Source organism: Notolepis coatsorum (genome assembly GCF_963971535.1).
Source record: "Notolepis coatsorum genome assembly, chromosome: 15".
Classification (NCBI taxonomy): Eukaryota; Metazoa; Chordata; class Actinopteri; order Aulopiformes; family Paralepididae; genus Notolepis; species Notolepis coatsorum.
In genome coordinates, this window is record NC_140179.1 from 101,251,316 (window position 1) to 101,277,887 (window position 26,572).

At 45.3% G+C, this 26,572-nt stretch overlaps 1 protein-coding gene across 1 annotated transcript; it reads left to right on the top strand.

Moving 5' to 3' along the window:
• Positions 1–354: 354 nt before the first annotated feature.
• Positions 355–26,572, top strand: LOC311242161 (dnaJ homolog subfamily B member 9-like). The gene is made up of 4 exons (XM_084331113.1): positions 355–488; positions 17,975–18,224; positions 24,548–24,768; positions 25,171–26,572. The coding sequence occupies exons 2-4, from the start codon at positions 18,008–18,010 to the stop codon at positions 25,552–25,554; spliced, it is 822 nt and encodes a 273-aa protein (XP_084187239.1). The 5' UTR covers positions 355–488; positions 17,975–18,007; the 3' UTR covers positions 25,555–26,572.

Below are 26,572 nucleotides of genomic sequence, written 5' to 3' on the forward strand. Positions count from 1 at the left end.
TGTTCATAATACATAAAGACATGAATAAGAGCACATACACTGTTCATAATACATAAATACATGAATAAGAGCACATACACTGTTCATAATACATAAATACATGAATAAAGGCACATACACTGTTCATAATTCATAAATACATGAATAAAGGCACATACACTGTTCATAATTCATAAATACATGAATAAAGGCACATACACTGTTCATAATACATAAATACATGAATAAGAGCACATACACTGTTTACAATACCTAAAGATATAAATAGGGGCACATACCTAAAGGTGACACTTACAGGTTAGACTGGTTTGATCACCTGATGTGTCCAGACTTTGAAAGTGAAGTTATGAGGAAGTGAGCGCACCCTCAGATCTCATCCAGAAACACACTCAGGACTGACGAAGGACAACAAGCTGTGTCTTCTCTCTCAAGGTTTCCTCTTCACGCGAAGACAGAATGTCTCCTTGAGCTGGAGGTGAATTCACCAGGTAAGAATCTAACCAGTAAATACTATTAAAGATGATGATGTATATGAGGTGAAACACATGAAGGATGAAGTCAGTCAGAAGGTGAGCAGCATTGTGTCTCATGAAGGATGAAACCAGGTGAGCAGCGTTGTGTCTCATGAAGGATGAAGTCAGTCAGAAGGTGAGCAGCGTTGTGTCTCATGAAGGATGAAGTCAGTCAGAAGGTGAGCAGCGTTGTGTCTCATGAAGGATGAAGTCAGTCAGAAGGTGAGCAGCGTTGTGTCTCATGAAGGATGAAGTCAGTCAGAAGGTGAGCAGCGTTGTGTCTCATGAAGGATGAAGTCAGTCAGAAGGTGAGCAGCATTGTGTCTCATGAAGGATGAAGTCAGTCAGAAGGTGAGCAGCGTTGTGTCTCATGAAGGATGAAGTCAGTCAGAAGGTGAGCAGCGTTGTGTCTCATGAAGGATGAAGTCAGTCAGAAGGTGAGCAGCATTGTGTCTCATGAAGGATGAAGTCAGTCAGAAGGTGAGCAGCGTTGTGTCTCATGAAGGATGAAGTCAGTCAGAAGGTGAGCAGCATTGTGTCCCAGTTTTAACAAGATGAAACTTTGGAGCTTTGGAAAAGCTGCAAACATGCAACTTACATCAGAGCATAACAGAACATATATTGCCCTAATATGATTACTTTAAAACACATTATTCGTCTGTATATCGATATGAAGCAATGTTTTTTCTTTTGTTACTGATATCTGGTCCCATATTTACAAAGCTTCCCAAAGCAGGAATGTTGATCTGGGATCAGTGAACAGGAACACTCGTCTTCATGACCTTATTTAGACTAATAGACTGAATCTGACTCTAGATCAGTAACAAGGAGCACTCGTCTTCATGACCTTATTTAGACTAATAGACTGAATCTGACTCTAGATCAGTAACAAGGAGCACTCGTCTTCATGACCTTATTTAGACTAATAGACTGAATCTGACTCTAGATCAGTGAACAGGAGCACTCGTCTGCATGACCTTATTTAGACTAATAGACTGAATCTGACTCTAGATCAGTGAACAGGAGCACTCGTCTGCAGGACCTTATTTAGACTAATAGACTGAATCTGACGCTAGATCAGTACTAACACTCTGAGAGGCTTAATACATATGCAGTTTTATGGGTACATTTGTATTATGTGTCTCATTATGTGTTTATTCGTCATGGATGGTACAAGTAGACATTGTTTCAGGATAAGAAACATGAAACAGATGTATTCCATAAGGGTTTCTAGTCAGAGAGCATTACAAATGAAACACATGTATTCAGACCCGGCGCCATGGGCGGGCATTAGGGGGCCGGGCCCGCCCACTGAGTCAGCTGTGCCCACCCTGCAGTGGCGGCTCGCTACTAGGGGCGCTCGGGCGCCGCCCCCCCTGGTTAACCCTGGTTAAAAGAGAGAAGAATAAGAATTTTTTTGTTTGTTTTATAGCCCTATAAATAATATAAACATGTTTAAAAAGAATAATATTTACTCATTTTAAGTATGTTTGTGTTTCCAATGCACAATATAACGTTAATATATCAAATATAAATAATCGTTTTCCTGAACAGGAAGTGACTCACTGTCTGATAGAGAATACGTTCCGTTACCGTAGCCGCATTTCTCCTAGCCGCATTTCTCTCGGGCTAGACGCAATATCGCTTTGAGTGCGCGTGCACGCCGTGCACTGTTTCATCGCTGTATCCGTCGCAGCCAATCAGTGCGTAACGCGCTGTGCGTTGAAATATGATGTATTATGATGGAAGCCGGGCACGTTTTGAAGCGGTCTAAGCAAGCAGCGTCTATAATTTCCGTAGCCGCATTTCTCGGAGACGCTCTCTGATTGGCCGACGTCAGTTTTTTCCGTAGCCGCATTTCGCGGAGACGCTCTCTCTGATTGGCCAGCGCCAGTTTCTGGTTAGTTACAGTAGATAGTCTCTATGCTAGCTGTTGTGTTGTTGTGATGCAGCTATTTGTCTTAGAGCGTGACGGCAAGTTCTTTCGACGGTTAAGCTTAGGCACTCTTTCAAAGTTGGTTAAGGTTAGAGTTTGTCTTGGAGCAGGGCGATAGGAACGCCAGGTAGTTTGCAGGCTGTTCGACGCGGAAATGGGCAAAGACACAGCTCTCACACAGTACTTGTTGGCTAACAACAAGAAACTATATATGGATGCAGTGTGGACATGCATGGACATCAACACAGTCTGGACAGTGGAGTGGATATACTTTATCAAGCCCTTCTGCCTGCTGGACCACTGTGCGTTTCAACTTAACAACAAGGTAGAGTTGCGATATCTCTCTCTCTCTCTCTCTCTCTCTCTCTCTCTCTCTCTCTCTCTCTCTCTCTCTCTCTCTCTCTCTCTCTCTCTGATTGTGTAGGGCATATTGGCTGCATTTGACTGACTGTGATCATATATTGATTGATGGCAATGGTGATAGTTGTACCTAATTAAATATTCGCCAATGCGTGGTACATGTTTGGAAAATGTTTGGTATAGCGCCCCCCATGGAGAAGAATGTACGGGCCGCCACTGCCACCCTGGTAAAAAAAAAAAATAATAATAATATTTGTCAATCAAAGTCGACTATCCAAATCCTTAGTCGGGGATAGCCCTAGTGGGAACTGATGTCAACAACAACACTACTGAAGCTAGCACGGCACTCTGTGAGAATTCGTTTTCTACCCTCAAGAACGTCTTTACAGAACATCGCCTTAGTATGCTTCATCGACGCAAGGCCAATTAAATTCAGTTGGCATTTGAGAAGGACTTAACAAAAAAGTTCAGGAATGAGTGGAGGGGCAGTGTTTTAAGAAGATTTCACTCTGTCCCCAAACGCCGCTTGCCGCTCTACTAATAATGGTGAGTAGCCTGTGGAGGAATTTTGTTTGCTTTTTTATGCACCTTATTTTTGTTAGTTCAGTTCAGTTTGTCAGTGAATTCAGAAGTGTTGAATAAATGACTTTTCAAAGATATAGAATAGAATAGAAATGTATTATCCTGAGGGAAATTTGACACTGCAAATCACTCAACATTATAATAATAATAATAATAACTTTATTTGTATAGCACTTTTCATACAGAGGTTGCAGTTCAAAGTGCTTCACAACAGTAAAAAATACAGGCATAAGCGAGCATAAAAAGATAGACAGGTAGAATCACAGTGTTTCACATTAGGATCTAGCATCCCAATAGGCTCTCCGCTTACAGTTTTCAGTAACACAAATAGTCAAAATAGTTTAAAATGATTCACTTTAAAAATAGTAAAAAAAATTATAAAATAGAACGGACATAAAAAATACAGGCATGAGCGAGCATAGCAAGATATGGCAAATCACAGTTAGGATCTAGCATCCTAATAGGCTCTCTATTGAGTAATACTCCTGTAATTCCCAACATACTTCCCAGTACATATTGCTGTAACTTTAGTGATATTAGATCACAGGGACACGAACCCACACTGTAACTTTAGTGATACTAGATCACAGGGACTCGAACCCACACTGTAACTTTAGTGATACTAGATTAAACATTTAGACAGAACAAGTCACGAATAAGAATAACAAAACAAATGGCCTAAGAATAGAATAAAATGAAATAGAATGAAAATAGAATAAAAGATACAGTAAATAAATACAGTAAAAATATACTGAAGTCTACAGTAGGTGTAATATTGCAGGGTGCTATTTAAAAAGTAAGAGTCCAGGAAGATGGTAACTGTCACTCTGTGCTCAGTGATGCAGTGAGGCACAGTGATGCATTGTATAGTCTGATGGCTGTCGGAATGAAGGACTTCCTGTGCCGTTCAGTACTGCATTTAGGTAGTGTGAGCCTATAACAGGGGTAGGCAACCCTAGGCACACGTGCCTGCATAGGCACGCGGGGGCATTTTCATAGGCACAGGGGGCAGCAAAAATGTGTGTGATGTGTCCAAAAATGAATGGGCAAATGTGAGTGAAATGGTTGCACTGTATGCAGCTGTTTGTCTGCATTGCACCCCCCCCCCCAACTCAGATTTAGGGTTGATACAACCATCATAATAATATTGTTAATAATAACAATAACAATAATGATGTAATAATGTAAAAATTATCATTAAAAATACCTGATTATGAGAAAAAAAATTACGATGCATGGAATATTGTTGAGGCACACTAGTTACAACTATATTTCAAACAGGCACTCCATGTCAAAAAGGTTGCTGACCCCTGGCCTATAACATGCTCCTCCTGTCAGCCAAGTATGTGTATAGTGGGTGGGAGGGGTTTTCCCTGATGGCCTGGAGCTTAGCAAGGTTCCTCCTCTCCGCCACCCTCGCTAGGGAGTCCAGCTCCAGCCCAACCACGCTACTGGCCTTCCTGACCATCTTATCCAGCCTGTCTGTGTCCCCTGCTCTCAGTCCGCTGCCCCAGCAGGTCTGTTATATATATCCGTTCAGTCTGTTTTTGTATAAGTGAATGTTCTTAAGATAGAGAGAAATTAGATTTTTCAATTGCCTCTCTGCTGTTTAGTTCAGCACCGTGGGCAGCGCCAAGCAAGCCACAGCGCCGCTGTCCCAGCTGAAACGTATAAAAGGGAACCTGTGTTGAAAAACCATTGTGCCCCCCCGAGAACATTTTATGCCCCCCCCCCCCCCCCCCCCCCCAGAGATCATTTACACGTGACATGTCAGCTCTTGCCAAAAGTTCCGCCTCCTTACATTCCAGAGTAACCTTAAGTTATCACCAAGAGATGCTCTGGTGGTGCTTGACCTTGACCTTGACCTCTGTGAAACTCTGTCACCTGGTTTTACAACATTTGATTCACTCTGAACGGAAGCAGCAGCAATCCAATGTTTAACTGTAGCCTTGTACTCCAGAAGAGACTCCGCTTTGGGGTCATACCAGTCATCTTGATCACTTTGCATCTCCTCTGTGGTCAGTAATTCACAAAAAATAGCAAGTCACTGGTCACTGCACAGTTGTGGAAGTTCATTTTCCAGTTTGGATCTCACCAATTCAACATTGCACACATTTTGCATTAATTGTGTTATTTCATTTTTCTTTTTGGTTATTAAACCCAATCTTGCACATCTGGAAGCCTTTAAACATTTGAGCTCCTTTTACTACCATGGAGAGAGGAGAGGTTAGCTAACTACTGCTACCATGGAGAGAGGAGAGGTTAGCTAACTACTACTACTACCATGGAGAGAGGAGAGGTTAGCTAACTACTGCTACCATGGAGAGGGGAGATGTTAGCTAACTACTACTACCATGGAGAGAGGAGAGGTTAGCTAAAGTACTGCTACCATGGAGAGAGGAGAGGTTAGCTAACTACTGCTACCATGGAGAGAGGAGAGGTTAGCCAACTACTACTACCATGGAGAGAGGAGAGGTTAGCTAACTACTGCTACCATGGAGAGAGGAGAGGTTAGCTAACTACTACTACCATGGAGAGAGGAGAGGTTAGCTAAACTACTGCTACCATGGAGAGAGGAGAGGTTAGCTAACTACTGCTACCATGGAGAGAGGAGAGGTTAGCCAACTACTACTACCATGGAGAGAGGAGAGGTTAGCTAGATGCAAGACCACCCACATTTCATTGTATACTCGTATGCCGTGACAAATAAAACTTGATTTTTTTTATATATATAAATTCTTTTTAAACTCATAAAATATATTGGGTCGCACCTAAATCGGCAGGGTCGGTCGGCAACCGGAAAAAAAACATTATTTTTTTTAGGCCCTACTACTATGGAGAGAGGAGAGAGAGGATAGAGAGGAGAGAGGTTAGCCAATAAGCCAACTAACCAGTTTTTCTTTTCTTTGTTTAATATATTCAAATTGTATTCCCCCGTTCGAATCCCGCGCCCGTTGAACGAAGCTTCGAAAGTATTTAACACACAGCCCTAGTACTTTGCTTGCAGCCTCTCAGTTCTACAAGGTGTTATTATTATTATGTCGTCATCACGGTGGCAGCTGTGTGTTGTGTGGTTTCTGAGTTGACAAACTGGTTCTGGGAAACGGACAGGACCTGCTGGAGCATGCGTGGCTACACTGACCTGCACGGGGAGTGAGCCGTGGTGGAGTGAGACAACAGGGGCGGGTGGTTAGATTAGATTAGAGTCAAATGTAGTTGTCATCATACAGCACAACAGAAATAAGTTTGGCATCCAGCCAGATGCCGTCCAACTGCAAATGTAACAGTAAAGTGCAATAGTAATAATATACAATGTACAGGTGATTAAACTGGGCATAACATATATAAATTAGTACTACTACTACTGTGTAATAGTAGGGTAACTGTGTAAACGGTTAGGGGTTCAATTCCATGTGTAGCTCAATGGCTAGAGCAAGGCACTAACGCTGCCAGGGTTAGTGATGCGTGTGTGGTGTCTGGATGGTGTGTGTCTGTATGGTGCGTGTGTGTGTGTGTGTGTAGTGTTAGTGATGCGTGTGGTGTCTGGATGGTGTGTGTGTGTGTGTGTGTGGTGTCTGGATGGTGTGTGTGTGTGTGTGTAGTGTGTGTGTGTGTGTGTGTGTGTAGTGTTTACCTGTTGTGCTACCGCTTGCTTCAGCTGCTTCAGCGCCTCCTGAAACTCTGCGTCTCGACTCAGTCTGTCGCCGACCTCCTTCAGTTTATCAGCGATGAGAACGGCATCAAAGGGGTCATCGTCTGAAAAAGAAGAGGTCAGCGGCTCTAAGGTTTATAGATGTAACGGATATGCACCGCGATAGTGTGACTACGGTGCATGGAAGTAAAACTCACTCCCCAGAGGCATTCAAAGTGAGTGCTTAGGGAGGAGTTCCTCTCTTGGCGCAGCGGTTTGTGTTGCTTCCCCCCGTGCGGACGCCCGGGGCTCGACTCCCACTCAAGGAGCGGTCGAAGTTTGGTGGCAGGTACAAGGTTGTACCTGTTACATAGACACAGTCCCTCTCAGTGCCGTCCAGACAGCATTCATCAAGGCAGACCCCCGGGAGCATGGAGGTCCAAATGATGCAGACTTATGGCGCTTTTCCACTGCATGGTACCTACTCTACTCTACTCTACTCTACTCGGTATTTTCGGTTTTCCATTACCAAAGTACCTGGTACTACCTGGTACCAGGTACTTTTTCGGGTACTTTTTTAGTCCCTGCTCGACTCTGGTTCCAAGCGCGAGCCAAGCGGGTAGAACTGGTACCATAAATGTCACGTGGAAAAACTGCAGACCACTGATTGGTCAGAAGAGAGACGCGTCACTGTTTGGAGAGTCTGAACGAAAACAGAGCCGCCATCTTGAATGTCTCGCATAGGATTTCATTATGGTTGCAGCAGGCACAAGTTCAATAAACAAACAATACAGTCACTGTGTATTCTGCCTCATTTATTGATTAAACAAAACCGACGTCAACACAATTTGCCACCGAGCGGAGAGTTTAGTCTCGCAAAAAGATCGCTGACTTGTTAAGGCTTAAGCTTATGTTGTGCTGATGTTGTGCTAGCGTTTTAGCATGGCTATCGTACATAGCGCGATCAATATAACTCGCTATTGATTGTTTGTATGAGTAACGTTAATGCTAATAGAATAGACACAATGTGAGGTAATCACCATCCATTTTAAACCGGTTATTACCTAATGCTAACGTTAGCAAATAGACGCGACTGGTAACGTTACAGCTTGTTAGCCTAATGCTAACGTTAGCATAGACAGCCTAGCTAACGTTAACGCTTGTAGAATAGACACAATGAGAGGTAACGTTAGCGTTATCAGAATAGACACAACGAGAGTCTCGTTAATGTTGTTATTGATTGATTGATTGAAAACTGTGTTTTACTCTGGCTTGCGCCTACTAGCTCATGACACGGACATAGCTATGCTGGTGGAGCTCTCACAGAGCTATGGAGCTCTCAGCTGTACACCAGCAGCCCCGCCTCCCCACACGGAGACAAACTGAGTACTTTATTTTAGTACCTGCAGTGGAAAAGCAACATGGTACCAGGTACCTAAAGCGAGTAAAGTAGAGTAGAGTAGAGTAGAGTAGGTACCATGCAATGGAAAAGCGCCATTATTTACTACTAGCCTTCAAGTTCTACAACAACAACCAGGGTTAGAAATTAACGGGGGCTTGGGGCAAAATGCCCTCGAAAATGTACCAAAGCCCAGACAGTTTACTAATTATATATATAATTATATATATGCTCTACAGTGCGAGCATTTCCCTCGTATTTGCCCCTAATAATATGTGTGTGTGCGAACCGGAAACATCATTTACTAGCAGAGTGAAGATTACAAAACAGCTCCAACTGGACTGAAATTCAGTTTTTGGGTGGAATGCAAGGAGGGAGGGAGGCAATGAAAATGGCCAGTTGAAGTGTGATTATCTAAAGTCACATGTTAGCGACAAGTTACAGCGTGAAGACACACCCATAGATAAAGTTTAAACCAAAGGCCACTCTTGGTCTGTAAGTAGGACCTGAATGGAGGATACAATGTTTGAATGTCACTCTGATTGGCCAGGCAAGTGTGACAGTGTATGATGTCATCATAACAGGGTATATAAACCCCATCTGAAAGTATTAGGAGTTAGGCCACACAGGAAGTCTGGACCTCCTCCGCCCCATCTTGAGATGCTGTGCCATACGTGAGTAACTATACGTTTGAATGTATATTGAACAACTGTTAGTTGACGAATGTAAGGTCAATGCACTGGACCAGGTGAATGTAAAGAGTATTGATAACCATGTAATAATGCACAATATTATCATTCTTCCCTTGTGTTGAACCAACTCTCTCTGGGCCTCAGCTAAATAAAATACTAAGGGAAACCATGTTTTGGGAATCCAAGTTTATTGCCCCTCGCTATTGGAGTCAACAACAACAACAACAACAACAACAACAACAGCAGCAGCAGCAGTGAAACAGTAACCTTTCATGTAGCTTTCTAGCCTCAGGATTCCAGGGATCCAATGTTCCTTTGTTTGTTTATACAGTAGTGAAAATATTCCATATCATCAACACTAGTACACACTAACGGTAGGTTATGTAGATAACCTAGTTATATTAGTATTGGCTGAGCGTTCCGCTCTGAGCCTTATGAGATATTCCATATTCTATGATACCTATTGTATCCCCTTACGAACAAAAATTACATGCACCCCACCTGTATGGGGCTCCGCCCCCATGGTGGCACCGCCCATATAGTAGTGACGATAGTCACCACACACCCTTCCTCGCCAAAAACCCGTCCCAGGAAAAAGATTCCTCAAGAGGGAACTCAGGGCCGCGCAGAGCGGAACGCTCAGCCAATACTAATATAACTAGGTTATCTTCATAACCTACCGTTATATGCCGTATTAGCTATCGCGTTCCGCTCTGAGCCTTATGAGATATGGGGAAGAGCGGACGCGAAGCCCGACAAATGTACCCCCTGAGGACCCGTAAGCCCACATCAAGGGGTGCGGGGAGCCCTGTCACCCCATCCTCCCTAATGAAGGGGGGGGCGCAGTCAACTCCACCTGAATGCGAACAAGAGGGAAACTAGAACCCCTTGAACACACCGTACAGGCGGAACCACGTGTGACTCAACACACTGTGGCCCATACCCATACACTCCTGCTACCCGACCAAAGGACGGGAAGCAGGGAAGGCCACAGACCCCAGAACCGCCTGGGAGACAGAACCCCCGGTCATGTCCATGAGGAAAAACCTTACAAAGGAGCCCGGGGAGGACCACGAAGCTGCAGCACAGATGGCCTCCACCGAGGCCCCACCCAGGAGAGCGGCAGAGGCAGCCACCCCACGAGTGGAGTGCGCCCTGACGCCCCCAGGGGGATCCTGCCCAGCCAACGTGTAGCAGAGGGCAACACCCTCGCACAACCAATGGGACAGGCGCTGCTCCGACAGTGCCTTACCAGGACGAGCCCCACCGTAACAGACAAAAAGCTGGTCGGTAACCCTGAAATCCTGAGTACGGCTGAGGTAAATCCCCAAGCACGGACTGGACATGACAGGTGAAGGCCCGCAACTAACTCACTAGTGTGAGGAGGAGGACGAAACGCCTGAACCACAATATCCCGGGAGCGGAAGGAACTCCGGATATTCTTAGGCACGAAAGCAGGATTAGGTCGCAGAGTGACACCGCAATCGGTCCGAAAAGACAGGCACTCTGGACGTACCGAGAGAGCACAGAGCTCACCTACGCGTTTAGCGGAAGTGACAGCCAGAAGGAACGTGGTCTTGAAGGACAGCTGTCCCAACGGCGCCTGCTCGAGCGGCTCAAACGGGGCCAAGGACAACCGACCGAAGACCAATTGAAGATCCCAAGTCGGAGCCAAGGAGCGTTGCACCGGCTTAACGCGTCGAGCGCCAAGCAGGAAACGCTTCACAAGAGGGTGGCTGAACAAGACATCCCCTCAAACCCCTCATGATAGGAGGATATAGCTGCTGCATATACCCTCACCGTCGAAGCCGACAGTCTATCAAGGAGAGACTGGAGGTAACTAAGGACAGCATCCAGGGGGCAGGAGACTGAGTCCCGGCCCCCCGCCTTACACCACACTTGGAACACACGTCATCCGCCCGCGCAAGCGGAGCGCCAAGCAGGAACGCTTCACAAGAGGGTGGCTGAACAAGACATCCCCTCAAACCCCTCATGATAGGAGGATATAGCTGCTGCATATACCCTCACCGTCGAAGCCGACAGTCTATCAAGGAGAGACTGGAGGTAACTAAGGACAGCATCCAGGGGGCAGGAGACTGAGTCCCGGCCCCCCGCCTTACACCACACTTGGAACACACGTCATCCGCCCGCGCAAGCGGAGCGCCAAGCAGGAACGCTTCACAAGAGGGTGGCTGAACAAGACATCCCCTCAAACCCCTCATGATAGGAGGATATAGCTGCTGCATATACCCTCACCGTCGAAGCCGACAGTCTATCAAGGAGAGACTGGAGGTAACCAAGGACAGCATCCAGGGGGCAGGAGACTGAGTCCCGGCCCCCCCGCCTTACACCACACTTGGAACATACGTCATCTGCCCGCGTAAGCGCGACAGTGGAGGGAGCATGCGCATTCCAGATGGTAACACCATCAGGATCAAGAACCTGCGCCCCTCAACGTACCCGTCCCAACAACTGACCTAACAGATGTATGGGGAAGAATCCCTGGCGGCACGGCATCGGTCCCAGACCTGCCTGGCCATGTCCAGACGCAATCCTCACCCGTCAGGATGAGGGCCGCCCCGCGACAGTACACCTGCACCCACATTCACCCTGCCGGGGATGTGGGGAGCCCTCAGGCCGCGCAGATGGAGGACGCCCATAGCCAGCCGCCCGCCGCCTGGTGCAGACAGGGGGAGCGTATTCCTCCCTGTCTGTCGATACACGACACTGACGTCGTATCGTCCGTCCTGATCAACACCATTTGTGGACCAGAAGGACCGCCTTCAACACCAACACATTGAACGTAGCGCAGACCGGGCAGCATGGTTTGCCAGCTGCCCCCTACTGCGTTGGCCCGACGCATCACCAGCGAGGGAGGCGTCGGTGAAAACGCGACGTGAGACAGCGCCGTAACCGTCCTAGGACGGAACCTCCCGAGCGTGTTGACAACACGCTCTGAGATGGATGCCCATAGCCCTCCAACCGTTGACTGGGAAGAGGAATACTCTACATCCAGTCTACAGCAACCCCAGGCTGGTAGAGACCTGCCTGGTATGAGACCTGACGATCCACCTTGACCGCGAAGGACCAGAACGTCATCAGGGCAGAACACTCCGTAACCCCGGACGACGCAGAGGCCCCAGTGCGGCCTCCACGCACTTGGTGAAGATGCGGGGAGCCAGAGAAAACCGAACGGCAGCCTCTGGTACTCATACGCTAACCTTGCAAAGGAAGCGTAGGTAAGCCCTAGGATGGAAGATCGGGGATGCGCATACGCATCCTACAGGTCTATGGAGGAGAACCAGACCCCCACCTGACAGTGTTCAACAGGTAGGAGACGATCCAAAAAATGCTGAACCTTCCCATGGGACAGGTCCAGCCTGGGTCTTACACCCCTCCCTCCCGACTTCTCGGGCTGAGAACACCGGGAGGAGAACGCCACGACGATGGCTTGCTTCGTCCACAGAGATTGGATCTCGTTGACCAGAGCTGTCCCTGCTGGAGACCCCGACAACAGGGTCTGTACCAAACCTGAAAACGGGTGGGGTTGTGTAAACACAAGTCCCCGCCTCACCGTTCTCTCCATCTACCTCGACATATGGTACTGCCGTAGTCATATGTGACGACACTCCCAACGCACCCGCCGTCACGTGGCGCAGGTCCGCCAGGAACTGTAGATAGTTGGCCCGGTCCCCCCGCTGTGCGTAGACAACCCCGGAACCGTGCGAGGAGCGCGTTCCGTGTCGGAACACCTGACCCTGACACCACCCACGAGGCAATCGCACCCAAGGGGGAACCCCGACAGAAAGGGCCGATCTGATACGGGGGGCTTCCGATGAAAAAAGCCCCCCCACTGAACACCCCTCCAGAACATGCTGAAGGAGTTGTTCTGCAGCCGGACATGCAAGGTGTAAGGCCCCCATGGGTTCCTACACACCGTAGCCCTGCAGTGATATTACTACCACCCCAAACCATGTGAGCTGCGACCACTTGCCAATATTTCAGGAGTGGGAGGCACCAACATGATACCTGGCCTGGCGAAGGCGAGGCCGGGGAAGCCCGCACTGTGTGCCTCAAAAGGTTTCGAGCCCCCCTGCTGACAACACTTAAGTTGACAGACGTAACACCAGGCTCAACCAACACAGTTCAAGGTGTGGGAGCCGCTTGACAGCACAACATTCTCACGGACAGACCCAGGCTCAGCCATCAACTGGGTGTCAGCCCCTGTCCCCATGAGAAGCGAAAAGGGGGGCCGCCCGCGCATCAACGAAGGCACGCGGCCCGCAGCCAAAGGAAACAATCAGAGCCCACTTCTTCCGCTGGTGTTGGGGAAGGGAGTGATCGGAGAGCGGGCTGCTCGCGGCAGGACGGTGACGGCTTGTTTGTTCAAGCCGAACCCATCCTACATGGCCGATCCCTCGGCCGCCAAGGCTGTCGGCCTTGTGGACACCTGTCGAATCAACGCCCAGGATACCTCTGGCGGGGGAAAAACATGGCCGCCTGTCGAGGGCCCCGTCATCGCCGCTGACGAGGCCGTGCTCTCTCTTCTTCTGGCTGCGCGGTGTGAGGCGGTGTAGGGCCTAGGACAATACCGCCCGCGCTCCAGCAGAAGACCAAAATCCCCTGCGGAGAGGGGAACCCTGAGCGGTTATAGCTTGCGGCTGGGTCAAAGCTAATAACGTCAACAACCTCGCGCGATGTGTCAACGTCGGCTGGCCCTCAAGGGCCCTCCACCAGACACCATTTTTTTTATAGAAAAAAACAGCAATTTGAACACAGTTCTAATCGTTGCCAATTCCATACCGTGGCGGTACAAGCCTTAACAGCCCACCAGCCACTCGCCAGGCCGACCCACCCATGGTGTCGGCCGGGCGGGGCATTGTTTCAATATATCAAAAACAAAGGACTGATGTTAACATGGAGCACCAGTGGTGATTGCAAACAGCACCCTCCACTGTGGTGTGCACCATGAAAGGGTTAAATGAATAAAAGAGCTAAACCACAAAAAACTGTAGAATGAGCAAACCCATACACACAAAGTTTAAGGGGAGACGGACCAGACCCGTCTTCATTCAAAATATTCACAACAGAACACCAGCCCTAGTTTAGCCCATTTACCAAAAAAGGTAAACAAAGCCCCCCCCCCGCACTACTCCCCCAGTATACCGATTGAGCATCAGTATGAATGGTTTGAGAGGAGAGAAAGCTGTAGCAAGACAGACCTTCTCATAGCAGAGTGACAAAACGAAACAATAGCCCCCTACACAGGGCCGCCCCAGGAGGTGGGGGGCCTCGCGTCTAAAAACGCCAAGGGCCTCACATTTCCCCCAGGCGGCCCTGCCCTTATACCACTGCAGCCTAACGCCAGGCAATGTGGGACCCAAGACAACAATTGCCTGTGCACAGACAGGCAACATGCTTATCATGTCGGCTGGACCCATAGCCCCACTACCCGACGCCAACCCAGATGGGAACACCGTTCAACAAACCCCGCCGGAACACAAGGTAAAATACCTGGCTAGGAACCTAGCCACGACCTACCCCGTTGTCAACCCATTTACCCGAAAAAGGTAAATAGAACTCAAAAAACCCCACAACAGCTACCGACTGACCTTCATTGATGAACCGGGCAAGAGGCGGGAGAGTGACAACATCTCACGGCGGAGACATTAAAACAGCATAGCAATTAGCAGTAGTAATAGCATGCGGCAGTAGCGATAGCATGTAGCATAGCTTTAGATGTTTTAGCAGCACGCCCAAGACAGCTTGGAAAACCGTTCCCTGCAGAGAACGTTCACCAAACCATCCTGCCCCCGGCGCCAACACACAACATGGTTGTGTTAACAAAACAAACCAGCATTACTAACACTAATACCCATGCCTGAAGACACAGGGCCTACCTGAGTACAAGCTGGCCCGACAGCCAGCCTTGTACAGCTGAACCTCGATGTGCTGTCATCAAACGAGGAACATCAACACAGGCCCGTCGTGTCGCCGAAAACATGCGTCGAAGATGCCAGGGGCCAGCAACCTCCGGTAAGCCTCCAACATTATGAATCTAATCTTTTCATCCTACTAGTTTATCGTATGGTGCACGCATCCGAGTACGCTGGGACGAACATAGAGGAAGGGTGTGTGGTGACTATCGTCACTACTATATGGGCGGTGCCACCATGGGTGCCACCCATACAGGTGGGGTGCATGTAATTTTTGTTCGTAAGGGGATACAATAGGTATCATAGAATATGGAATATCTCATAAGGCTCAGAGCGGAACGCGATAGCTAATACGGCATATAACACACAAACTTTAGTTTGACAGTTATCAAGAGTAATTCATTTAAATATGGCCACCAGTGATGTCATCGAGGGACAGTGGCGTAACTCTCTCTCCAGGTGTGCGGGGGACAGATTTGTGGGCGTGGCGAGTGACTTAGCAGGGGGGGGGGTTAGGGGGGTGCCCCCCCCCTCTCTACCTAGATTTTTTTTTAAATACCAGGGGTGCAATACCGCATTTTTTGTATCTTTTTTGTATCACAAACAGTACTGTATTTGCAAATCTGGTATGTCATAAATGTATAGATGTAGCAGTACTGTCTATCTGTATGTCATGTATGTCCTGATTAATTGAAAATGGGGGACCCTGATACAGTACAGCTCAATACATACAATTGTTAAGGGGATGCAGACCAGAGAAAGACTTTCGTCTTGTTTACATCAGGGTCCCCCATTTTCAATTCATGACTGAGCTGTACTATACTGTACCCATTCTGCAATATGTTAATAAAGTGTTCAATCAATCAATCACTTGGCCCCAGAACCTGGATAAACACTTAGATTCCCAAAAGTAGTGATAGACTGTAGCCTGTAGGTACCCAGGTCTGTTTGACATTTCGAACATATTTAAAGGAGATATTGAACGGCCCATTTTGTTAGTTCTTTTTTCAATACGTTGCTGCAAACTATTATTTAAAAAAGAATATTGAACCACACAGACAGCAATCAGAATACTGGCATTTCCATAACGCTTTGCCACCGCGCATTCAGTCCACACTGCAGCTTTCATCTCTACAGTATATTTTCAAAAACATGAGGAACAACTTTGCTTGAATTGTCTTTATTATGAAAACTAAAACAGGACGTTTGCATATTCTCAATGTTGCTGTCGACGTCGTCACGGTCGCGTCGATGTGGGGACTTGCTTCTTCAAACCGGGTGGACAAAGTTTACAGACAAACGTTAGATTGTTTCCGTCTGAGTCAGTACTGACTTTAACGTTAAACTATTTTAAATCCCCAAGCACCGACGTCAAGAGGTAGAGTTCTCTGAGCGAGTGCTGCTCTCGACCTGCTGCTGCGCACTAGCTCTCAGCTTCTGCTCGCAGACGCAGATTCAGCTGTTGTTGTGATGAGTCTGATGACGTAGCAGGGGTTGACAGGCGCGTTGCCAGATCGGTTGGTTTTCCACATAATTTTAAAGCCTGTTTACGGTGTATTTTAACTGGGTTTTCGGCTGAAATACATATGAAATCTGGCACATCTTTGAACGCCGTTATAACAGAGTGCTGAGAATGAACGCACTTTTGAACTCCGTTACACAGCGCTGAGAATGAACGCGTTCTCAATTACGTTCATTTAGCGGATAATCAGTACGTTCAGTTCACGTTCGCCCAAAATACGAACGCGTTCATGAACGATTGTTCATTGAACGCGTTCAGGTACATCACTGTTCATGGGACGGGGGTGCACTAAGTGCAAGCCCAGATAAGTACTCGCTATTTGCATATCAATAGCGCCGGTCGTATTTAACACACATGACGACCGGCGCTATTGATATGCAAATAGCGAGTGCACTCCCAGTTGATTTCAGGAACGCACCACACACACACACACACTGCTGGTGTCGTCACTGCTGCTGGTTTAGCTCTAGGCAAGGGCAAGAATGCGACCCCCATCTACTCCTCTTTGCATAATAATAGGACAGGTAGTCAGAAGGGGGGGGGTCATAACTGCATTCTGAAAAAATGCGGGGGACACATTCCAATGTCCCCCACGGGAGATACGCCCCTGGTGTGTAGTGTCGCTATAGGCACTGTTTCGGGGAGTTCAGGCTGGGCAAATGAGTCGTGTTTTATTTCTATAAAACACATTTATTTCTTTTTTTTGTAGCAAATTTTTCTCACGTCCCTTGTTCAAATTGAACAGTGACACACAATCCATACAGTCTGCATAAATAAATAAAATCTGCATGTTTATCTTGTTGTACGTTGATCATTTGGGGAGTTGGCTAGGAGCCCAACGTTACCACACGTCACATAGTGTCTGTATGATCAGTTTGCCTTCAGCTCATTGTAGTAACGTTAGGACGAATGTAAAGTATCGTCATTTCATTTTATTATTTATTTAAGAGGGACAACAAGCACATCGATGAACATTCATAGAACATAAAAATGCACATAGAACGTTATGCACCAAACCAATTATAGCCAGAAGCTAGTTTCCAGAGGCAGTCCTCCTGCCAGGCTGCTCTTGTTTCCATGCCTGGATAGTTCTTCTGTGCTAAAGTGGTTGGTAGAAAAGACACAAATCAGCGACTACTGTGCATATTAAACAGCATTTTTAACTCCTCCACCATGTCCATAGCTGTACAAGTGCTTATCTAAGCAAGCAAGTGTGAATACCATCTAGCATAACTGTCAACTGTCAAATGGGGGACCCTGATGTAAACAAGACAAAAGTATTTCTCTGGTCTGCATCCCCTTAACAATTGTGTGTATTGAGCCGTACTGTACCGTACCCATTCTGCAATCTGTTAATAAAGTTTTCAATCAATCAATCAATCAATCAACCTGTCCTCTCTCCAGTCTCCACAGGGGGTGAGGCACTGAACCACAGACATGGCCACAGCACAGTCAGTGCTCCTGCTGGCAGTATGTATTCTGGTCATCACGGAGTTCATACTGGCCAGCGGAGACTTCTATGAGCTGCTGGGCGTGCCTAGAGACGCCTCGGAGCGCCAGGTCAAGAAGGCGTTCCATAAGCTGGCCATGAAGTACCACCCTGATCGGAACAAGAGCCCGGACGCGGAGTCGAAGTTCCGAGAGATAGCTGAGGGTGAGCAGGACTAGGAAGGTATTGTCAGTGTCATTTTGAAGGCAACGGTTTGCGTCTAGTTTTGTACCAACGGATTTCCAGTTTCGCGTTCTGCAATCTGATTGGCCACTGACGTTTCTGGTGCGATCTGATTGGCCACTGACGTTTCTGGTCATGTGACATGTGCGCCCATTCGTGTGACGCCTGTGTCTTTGCCCATTTCCGCCTCAAACAGCAGCAAACTACCTAACGCCTAGTTTATCACTAGGAAGTTGTGCTAGTGTGTATGTGTGTGTGTGCGTGTCTCTGTGTGTGTGTGTGTGTGACAAGACAGTGAGTGAGTGAGTGAGTGAGGTGTTCTTTCTGTATTTGTGTCACACACTTGGTGTATCACACTTAGGCGACTCTTTCGAAGTTGGTTAAGGTTAGAGTTTGGAATCAGGGCTGGCGTTCTATCGCCCTGCTCTAAGACAAACTCTAACCTTAACCAACTTCGAAAGAGTGCCTAAGCTTAACCAGTGAAAGAAACAGGCGTCACACGATTGGCGCGACCAGAAACGTCAGTGGCCAATCAGAGCGCAGAACGCGAACGCGGAACTGGAAATCTTTTGGTAAACGTAATCAGGCCAACGGTTCCCTGTTGTCTGCCCCGTTATATCAGGGCTATTATGTCATAACGGTGTCAACCAGGGCTGTCGGCCTGGTTGTGAAGACATTCTCTGGTGACTAGTGGGGGTATAGAAAATGTAATAGTTTGGGTTCGAGCCCAGCTCTCCGCATTGCATTCAGCTTTGCTGGTCGTTCATACTAATACATTTGGCAGTATTAGGGGGTGGGAAGCTGATGGGTGGGGATCGGACGTTGTGGACAGCGACTCCTACAGGTCGGTTGGTGCGCCTGCGCAGTAGAATCAGGAAGCGACGGGGGCGGCGTCCCTCCAAAGCGCAGACCCCCGACGCTGAGAGATCGTGCTGTGCAGGTGAAAAGATGCGACGGCTGCCTCCTCGAGTACCGGAGGGGACACGTGATGTAAGGCTTCGTCCACATTGCAGCCGGCTTGTGGGAGGCATGGCCTAACAGCGTTCGAGACAGGGGAGGGTAGAATTGGACGATACGAAATTGGGATGGGAGAAAAATAGAAAATGGGAGAAAAAGTAGAAAAAAAAAGATAATTTTATAGTTTATGCAAATATCGTATTGTCTCAAACTTTACTGGCAACTACAGTGTAGTGTATTGATTTGAGATGGGACCCAGGGCTGTACGCTAAGCTTTTTCAAGAATATTTTTTAGGGGCACATTTTTAAATAACAATTTTACCATTATAGTAGGGCTGGGCGATATGGCCTCTAAATAGGGATGCTCGATATTGGCTTTTTTACCGATACCGATATTCCGATATTGTCCAACTCTTAATTTCCGATACCGATATCAACCGATATCAACCGATACCGATATATGCATGGTTTCCCCGTCCAAAAAACTGAATAATTTCAGGTAACTAATAATTTCACTGGATATATATATAACAAATATTGTTATTGTTTTTTTTGTTTTCAAACCGATACCGATATTTTCCGATATCATATTTTACTGCCGATATCAGCCGATAATATCGGTCGGCCGATAATATCGGACATCCCTACCTCTAAATGATATCGCGATATTTTTTGGCCATATCACGATACACGATATATATCGCAATATTTTGACATTTCCTCTAAAGCACTTAAAAATGCTTGATTTAACCCTTTGATGCATACAGTCACGCCAATATGATGATTATAATAAGTCCCTGCAACATATGTTTGCATTATTAAACCATGAAGATGCTTTAAAAAAATGTTTAATGAAAATGTACTAAGAGTAGTCTACTGACACACTAATAAAAAATGTATTTACATCTAAGACCATTTATATAAAAACTTTTGGGTGCCTTTTTTTTGCACAGTACTGTGTTTTCTATCCACTTTAGCCAAACACACACACACACACACATATATATATATATACACACACACTACTGTGAGAAAATAATAATCACACATACAAAGGGATAATGGCTTATAGCAGACTTAATGATTTTAGAATATTTCAGATAATGAAATTAAATGTTTATATCATCAACTATCCAGTTAGTATTTATACTGTCTGTAACGTTTGGCTACTTTAAATCATTGAATGTAGAGAGAGCTGTACTGTATTGTACCCATTCTGCAATCTGTTAATAAAGTTTTCAATCAATCAGAGCGAGAGAGAGAGAGAGAGAGAGAGAGAGAGGGGGCGAGAACGAATGAGAGAGCCAGCCCCCTCCCCCCCCCGGGTTTTGTTCTAGGTTCGCGTTTTGATCGTCTAAGGCAGGGGTGGGCAATTATTTTTCCCGGGGGGCCGAATGAGCAACTGAAAATATGTTGGGGGGCCGGGCCAAAATTCCAAACTCAATTATGCATAATATACATTTTATTTCTATATAAAAAGCAGTAAATGGCATTGGTTTGACCCCTGGTAAGAGTGTATGTTATTATTTGGCAATTAAAAGGTGAGGTTAGCTTTCAAAAATATAATTTATTCAAATATAATTTATTTCCAAAATGATAAACAAAATGTGAAACATTAATAAAAAAGGGCATTTTGAGTTTCATATACTATTGACACAAGGATTTTCTTAGCTTTCTAAAGACATCACATCATCTTATAGCAAAAATAAACAAGACATGTCACTGAACTGTGTAAAGAAAAGTGTCCCAGTTTTGTAGCCTTTTTTACTTTACATGCCTATATTAAACATTTAATGTTTTCAGAACTGTGCAAAAAAAAGAAAAAAAATATCAAGTGTCCCATTTCACTTGTTATATTTCCACATTTTAGTGTCTTCAGTTCTTTTTTTTCATTCAGTGTGAGAAATCCAGTCTCTGTTGAGCTTTAACAAGTCCATCAAAGTCAGGTTGCATGTCTGAGGTGGAGATGCGAAGCACAGCTGCCAGATGTTCATCAGTGAGAGAGGATCACCTGGACTTGGTAAACGTCATGACTGTTCACATATGTAGGTGGATCCAAAGAGAACCAACATCTTCTGAGCATGTCTCCTAAGCGTATACTGTGCGTGTGAACGTTGACATGAAAAAAAAAGTAAAAAAAAAAAAAAAAAATATTAAAAAAATATGTTTTTTTTTATTTTTTTTTATTATCATGTCATCTTTCGCGGGCCGGTCAGAATCATCCCGCGGGCCGGATCCGGCCCGCGGGCCGTACAATGCCCAGGTCTGGTCTAAGGCAAGCTGCCGTAGGTGATGACGTCACACTCGAATGTAAACAGGAAGCGTTTAAGGCGAGACACTGCAGGTGAATAGGCAAATATACTTTTTTTTGTTGATTTTGAGATTTTGTTATATTTTGCTTCCTAAACATGTCTTATATGAAACTAATGACAATAAAACGTCAATAACACACATTTAGTTGTTTATTTTACTTCATTTTGCCTTATTGCATCCATAAATGTGCACATATTTAATGGGGAAGTGCCTCATTTGCATATATAAACATACATTTCAGAAAACTTGCAATATATTTGTTCTTAGTTTATATGTACATAACAAACTGGGAAAGTTTCATAGTGATATCTATTTAAATATTTTTTGCCTATTAGGGGGTACTATACTGTACTACACTGTTTGTAGCCTGTGTGTATTTATGTTCAGTTCAATAACATCATTATTATTATTATTCAGTTATCAGGCATGTGTTTAGGTTGTCTATTACTAATGGTTTGATTAGATATTGTGTTTGTAAATATCTGTTTAAAAAAAAAAGTATGGCATTTTACAATACAGAACTTTGAAGGCGTTTTCCCAAAAATGAGTTTTAAGAGTTTTTCCTCATACTCTGAGCCAGAAATCTCCACTTCAGTAGCACTCACATACACCAAAACTTCCATTTCTATTCATATCTATGTTCTGAAGGTATTTACAGAAGGGTTTGTTGATATCGCATTCATACCCAGATTTATATCACATTTTATTCCTAAAAACATGGCGAAATATGGAATTTTACCATAAAAATGGACTGAATGGAGTATTTTCTGATTTATGGAGTGATAAAAAGAGATATCCAAAATCCCCTCTGTAATAACCTTTGGCTCTAATATGTCAACCAAATGAAACTATAATTTTGAAAATGGCTTTATCCAATGTTCAGATTTATGTCCTGGAATTATATGCAAATTAGTGCATATTTAAGTAGATAATGCCTCATTTGCATATTTAAACATACAATTTCAGAAAACTTGTAATACAAAAAAGTCTTGTCTTAATATAAGTAATCAACTGGGGAATTTTCATTGTGATATCTATTAGTTAATTTTTGTACCCTATTCACCTGTAGTGTCTCCCCTTAACAGACGGAGATGGAAAGTGGATGATATACAGTAACAGAAACGAATAACCAATAAATATGAAGTTATGTTTAAACTTCTGTTGTCAAGCGTTGTCAATATAACCCACCCCCTTTCCTCCCGAATGGAACTAGTGTTGTGGAGTCCGCTTTGACTGGTGTCCAGGGTTAGCAGCAGCTAACGCTAGTTAGCTTAGCATAATCCTAATGGATACCGTGGATAGCAGCTAACGTTAGCCCATTGCTCGTGTCAATCAAATTGCATGTTATTAAAGGTCCGCGCTGGTCTGTCTAATGAAATTACAACCGCAACATTATGCCCTGGTTGTAGGCTAATGTTTTATCCAATTTGTATGGATTAATTTAGGAGTGAAATGCGAATGAAGGGTTGCAATCACTACTCGCAAGCTTGCCCCCAGATGATATTTTCCACTCGCACCGGCCAGATTAGGGGGCAATTTGCGACGAGATGATCGCAGTGTACAGCCCTGCAAAACCGCAATAATATCACTTATCGCAATAATTTCTGGGACAATTAATTGCCCAGCTAAATTTGTTATCGTGACAGGCCTAAACTTAATGTTACACAGGTCTCGCTATGCATGCTTTTTTCGAACGTATCGTTCTCTCCGCTATGATGAGCTCTGCTCTGCTTCAGCACGGACAGCACCTCGCAAGTACCCGTATGTGCATGTGTGAGTGTCAGTCGCGCGAGTGTGTAAGTACCAGCCCAGCTCCTCCAGCAGACGGAGAGAGATATAGAAAGCGGCCAACAAGATTAGTTTGCAAGGTTTAAATTCCTCGAAAAAAAGGAGTGAAATGCGAATGAAAGGGTTGAAATCAGTACTAGCAAGGGTGCCCCCAAATATTTTTTTCTACTAGCACAGGCTATTTTTAGGGGCAATATGCGACGCCCTCATAGCACTGTACAGCCCTGGGACCCCATTAACTGTTACACCGCTGAGCAGCACATTGCTGGGTACCGTTAACAGCTGGGAGAACGGAAAAGAAAGATTACTGAAGGGAGACCGAAGATGTTACATGGTAGCAACGTTGTGTACGTTTGCCATGTTTCACTAAGCTTGCATATTTCAAGCATTAGTGATGTACCTTTCGATTGGTCTTCGAATAGTTCCCAGTAGGGCTGCAACTAATGACTATTTTGGTAGTCGACTAATCTGTCGATTATTTTTTCGATTAGTCGACTAATCGAAAAACAATTATATAAAAAAAATGTAATAAAAAAAATATAATATATTTGTTTTCACTACCTATCTTTGTGAAAGTGGCTTCTCAGCTCTGGTCCAGCTGAAGACAGAGCAGAGGAACAGATTGGACATTGAGCATGACCTCAGAGTTGCTTTGAGACTCTTGTCAGGACCAAACAACATCCCCAGTTATCCCATTAGTTCCCCCAAACCTCCTGTCGGCCTGTTATGTTAAGCTAAGAAGTCTTCAGCTGGCTGGACCAGAGCTGAGAAGCCACTTTCACAAAGATAGGTAGTACAAAAAAAAAATTATAATAATTTTAAATTTTTTAATGACTAATCGACGCAATTCCTCTGCGACGATTTTTTATAATCGACATCGTCGATTATGTCGACTAATCGTTGCAGCCCTAGTTCCCAGTGACTATCGAATAGCAATCTTTTTTTTTATCCACTTTTTATCCTCCTTTTTCCGGCCGGCCCAAGCCGTGGGCGACGCTGACTGACAGCCGGATTCGATACCGGTGTCTCTCTCGCGTTGGTGACGACGAGCGCTTAGACCGCTGCGCCACCCAGCCAGCCGCCCTATCGAATAGCTAATCTTGTGACTTTTGCCCAGCTCTAATTTGTAGGCTCCTCCTCGCCACTACCACAATAAATGACTTGCCTGTGGGGGAAACGCTAAATGCAAATTTTTTCCACCCGTCTGCTTATCTGTGAATGACGTCTCGTCTTTCTTCCTCTGCCAGCGTACGGGACGTTATCGGACGCTAAGAGGAGGCGGGAGTATGACGGAGGGAGCTACAACTTCCAACAGCACTTCCAGTCATTCAACTTCAACTTTGAGGACATGTTCAAAGACTCTGACCCGTTGAATGATGTTTTTGAGTTTGCAGTGAATCCACAGCTAAAGAGATTGGTTTTATCGGGTATCACAGTAGCCAAAAAGCTGATCGCATCACGCTGGTTTCAACCGGAATAAATGTGCCGTAAAGTTTGGTTTCTTACATATCTCGATGTAATTTACCATGAAATATCTACAGCAAGAATTCTGGGTCTCAATGAATCCAAAATGTCAATGTGGTTAGAAGTGGTGGAGAGAATAAAAGCTAGCTTATAATGGTAGTGTCTGGTTAGGTGCGAGGGATAGTGGAGGTACTTCTCAAGGTGGGGTCCGGGAGGGGGGGGTTCGAGCTGAGCATATGTGTGTAGGTTTTTTTAGATAACAGGTATTAGGGGTATATCTTATATAAGACAACTAACTAAAATGTGATCTCATTGGATGTGCCCTGACAATTAATGCTTGTATATCTTATCGTGTGTTGTCATGTTTGTTTATATGTTTGTTTAAAAAATAATAAAAAAATAAAATACAAAAGACTCTGACCCGTTCGGTCACCACCAGCAGCAGCAACACCACCAAGCAGCCCACTCCCACTCTCATTCCCACTCGCAGGCCAGTTCCCAGGCCCATAACAACAAGGGACACTTTGACAACCACTTCCAGGCCCACGACGAGGCCATGCACAGACACGAGGAGGCCGTGAACAGACACAAGAGACGATTCCAGGGAGCCTTTGACGGCGGCAGCCCTTTTGACAGCATGTTCGACGACATGGAGAAGATGTTTTCGTTCAACGCGAACACTGCCGGGGTCGGGAGCTCCGAGTTCCAAGGCTCGGCAAAAACAACACAGTGCAGGACGGTGACTCAGCGCAGGGGCAACATGGTGTCCACCTTCACGGACTGTTCCTGAGATCTGTGCCTTCCCTCCACGACGACGGGCACTTGAAACACTGCTGGAATTTAATGTTTAATTTAACCCTCGTTGGAAACAAATATGCTTTCTGTTGGTTTTTATTAATTTACTCGACTACATGATTGCCTCTATGAACAAATTTTGGAGTTGGGGTCGTATAACCGATGCTTCCAAGTTCCAAGCAATAACTCACTTGTTGTGGTTTATCGTACAGACGGAGTATACTTGACTGTATAGCTGGTGTTTGGTTAATTTGGAATGTTACCCATTTTTCTTAAATTTAAGTTTTGTTTAGAGATTTGGTTCTCTTTACATAAGTTGGAAGACGGGCATCTTGTTTATGTGAAGATCCTCTGTGCTCAGGTACCCCCCTAACGTTTTGGCGGCAGTATTTTTTAGTAACGAGCAATGCTTGCAAAGTTGGCGTTTTGGTTTTCAGAGGGGAAGCAATCCCACATTAATCGGGACATAAGATGGCATTGATGAACACTAATTATACAGCTATATTACACCCTCTGTTTTATCCATTGACATGAATGTATTGCACCTTTTTGAATTACTATTTCAAACTAAAAGAGGCTACCAATGCATCTCCCTGGAAATGTTTGTACCTTAAGCTTTTGGATTTGAGCAAAAAATATTTTATACCCCTGAAACTGGAGTTTCTCTTCACAGTGTTTATTAATCAAATATACACTGGAGTGAAAAATGTAACTGTATAGAATAATCTTACATCTTTACCCATTTTGGATCGGAACATTTGAGTGGATTGCAGAGTTATAGCCCCTAAATCATCTATTGGAAGTTCTTATCAAATGTTACCTCATTTTAGTATCTTCCTGCAGTCATATTTGTCCTTTCCTTTCATAAAATGTGCAATATCTTAACACCTTTTGCTTTGTGTTGCCTAATTCTCAGAAAGTGCTGTATTAATTGTCATTGTTTGTGTGTGAAGAGGGCACGCTAAATGCCATTTTCTGGCCAAAAGAGAATGGAGAACGAATAAAGACTTAAG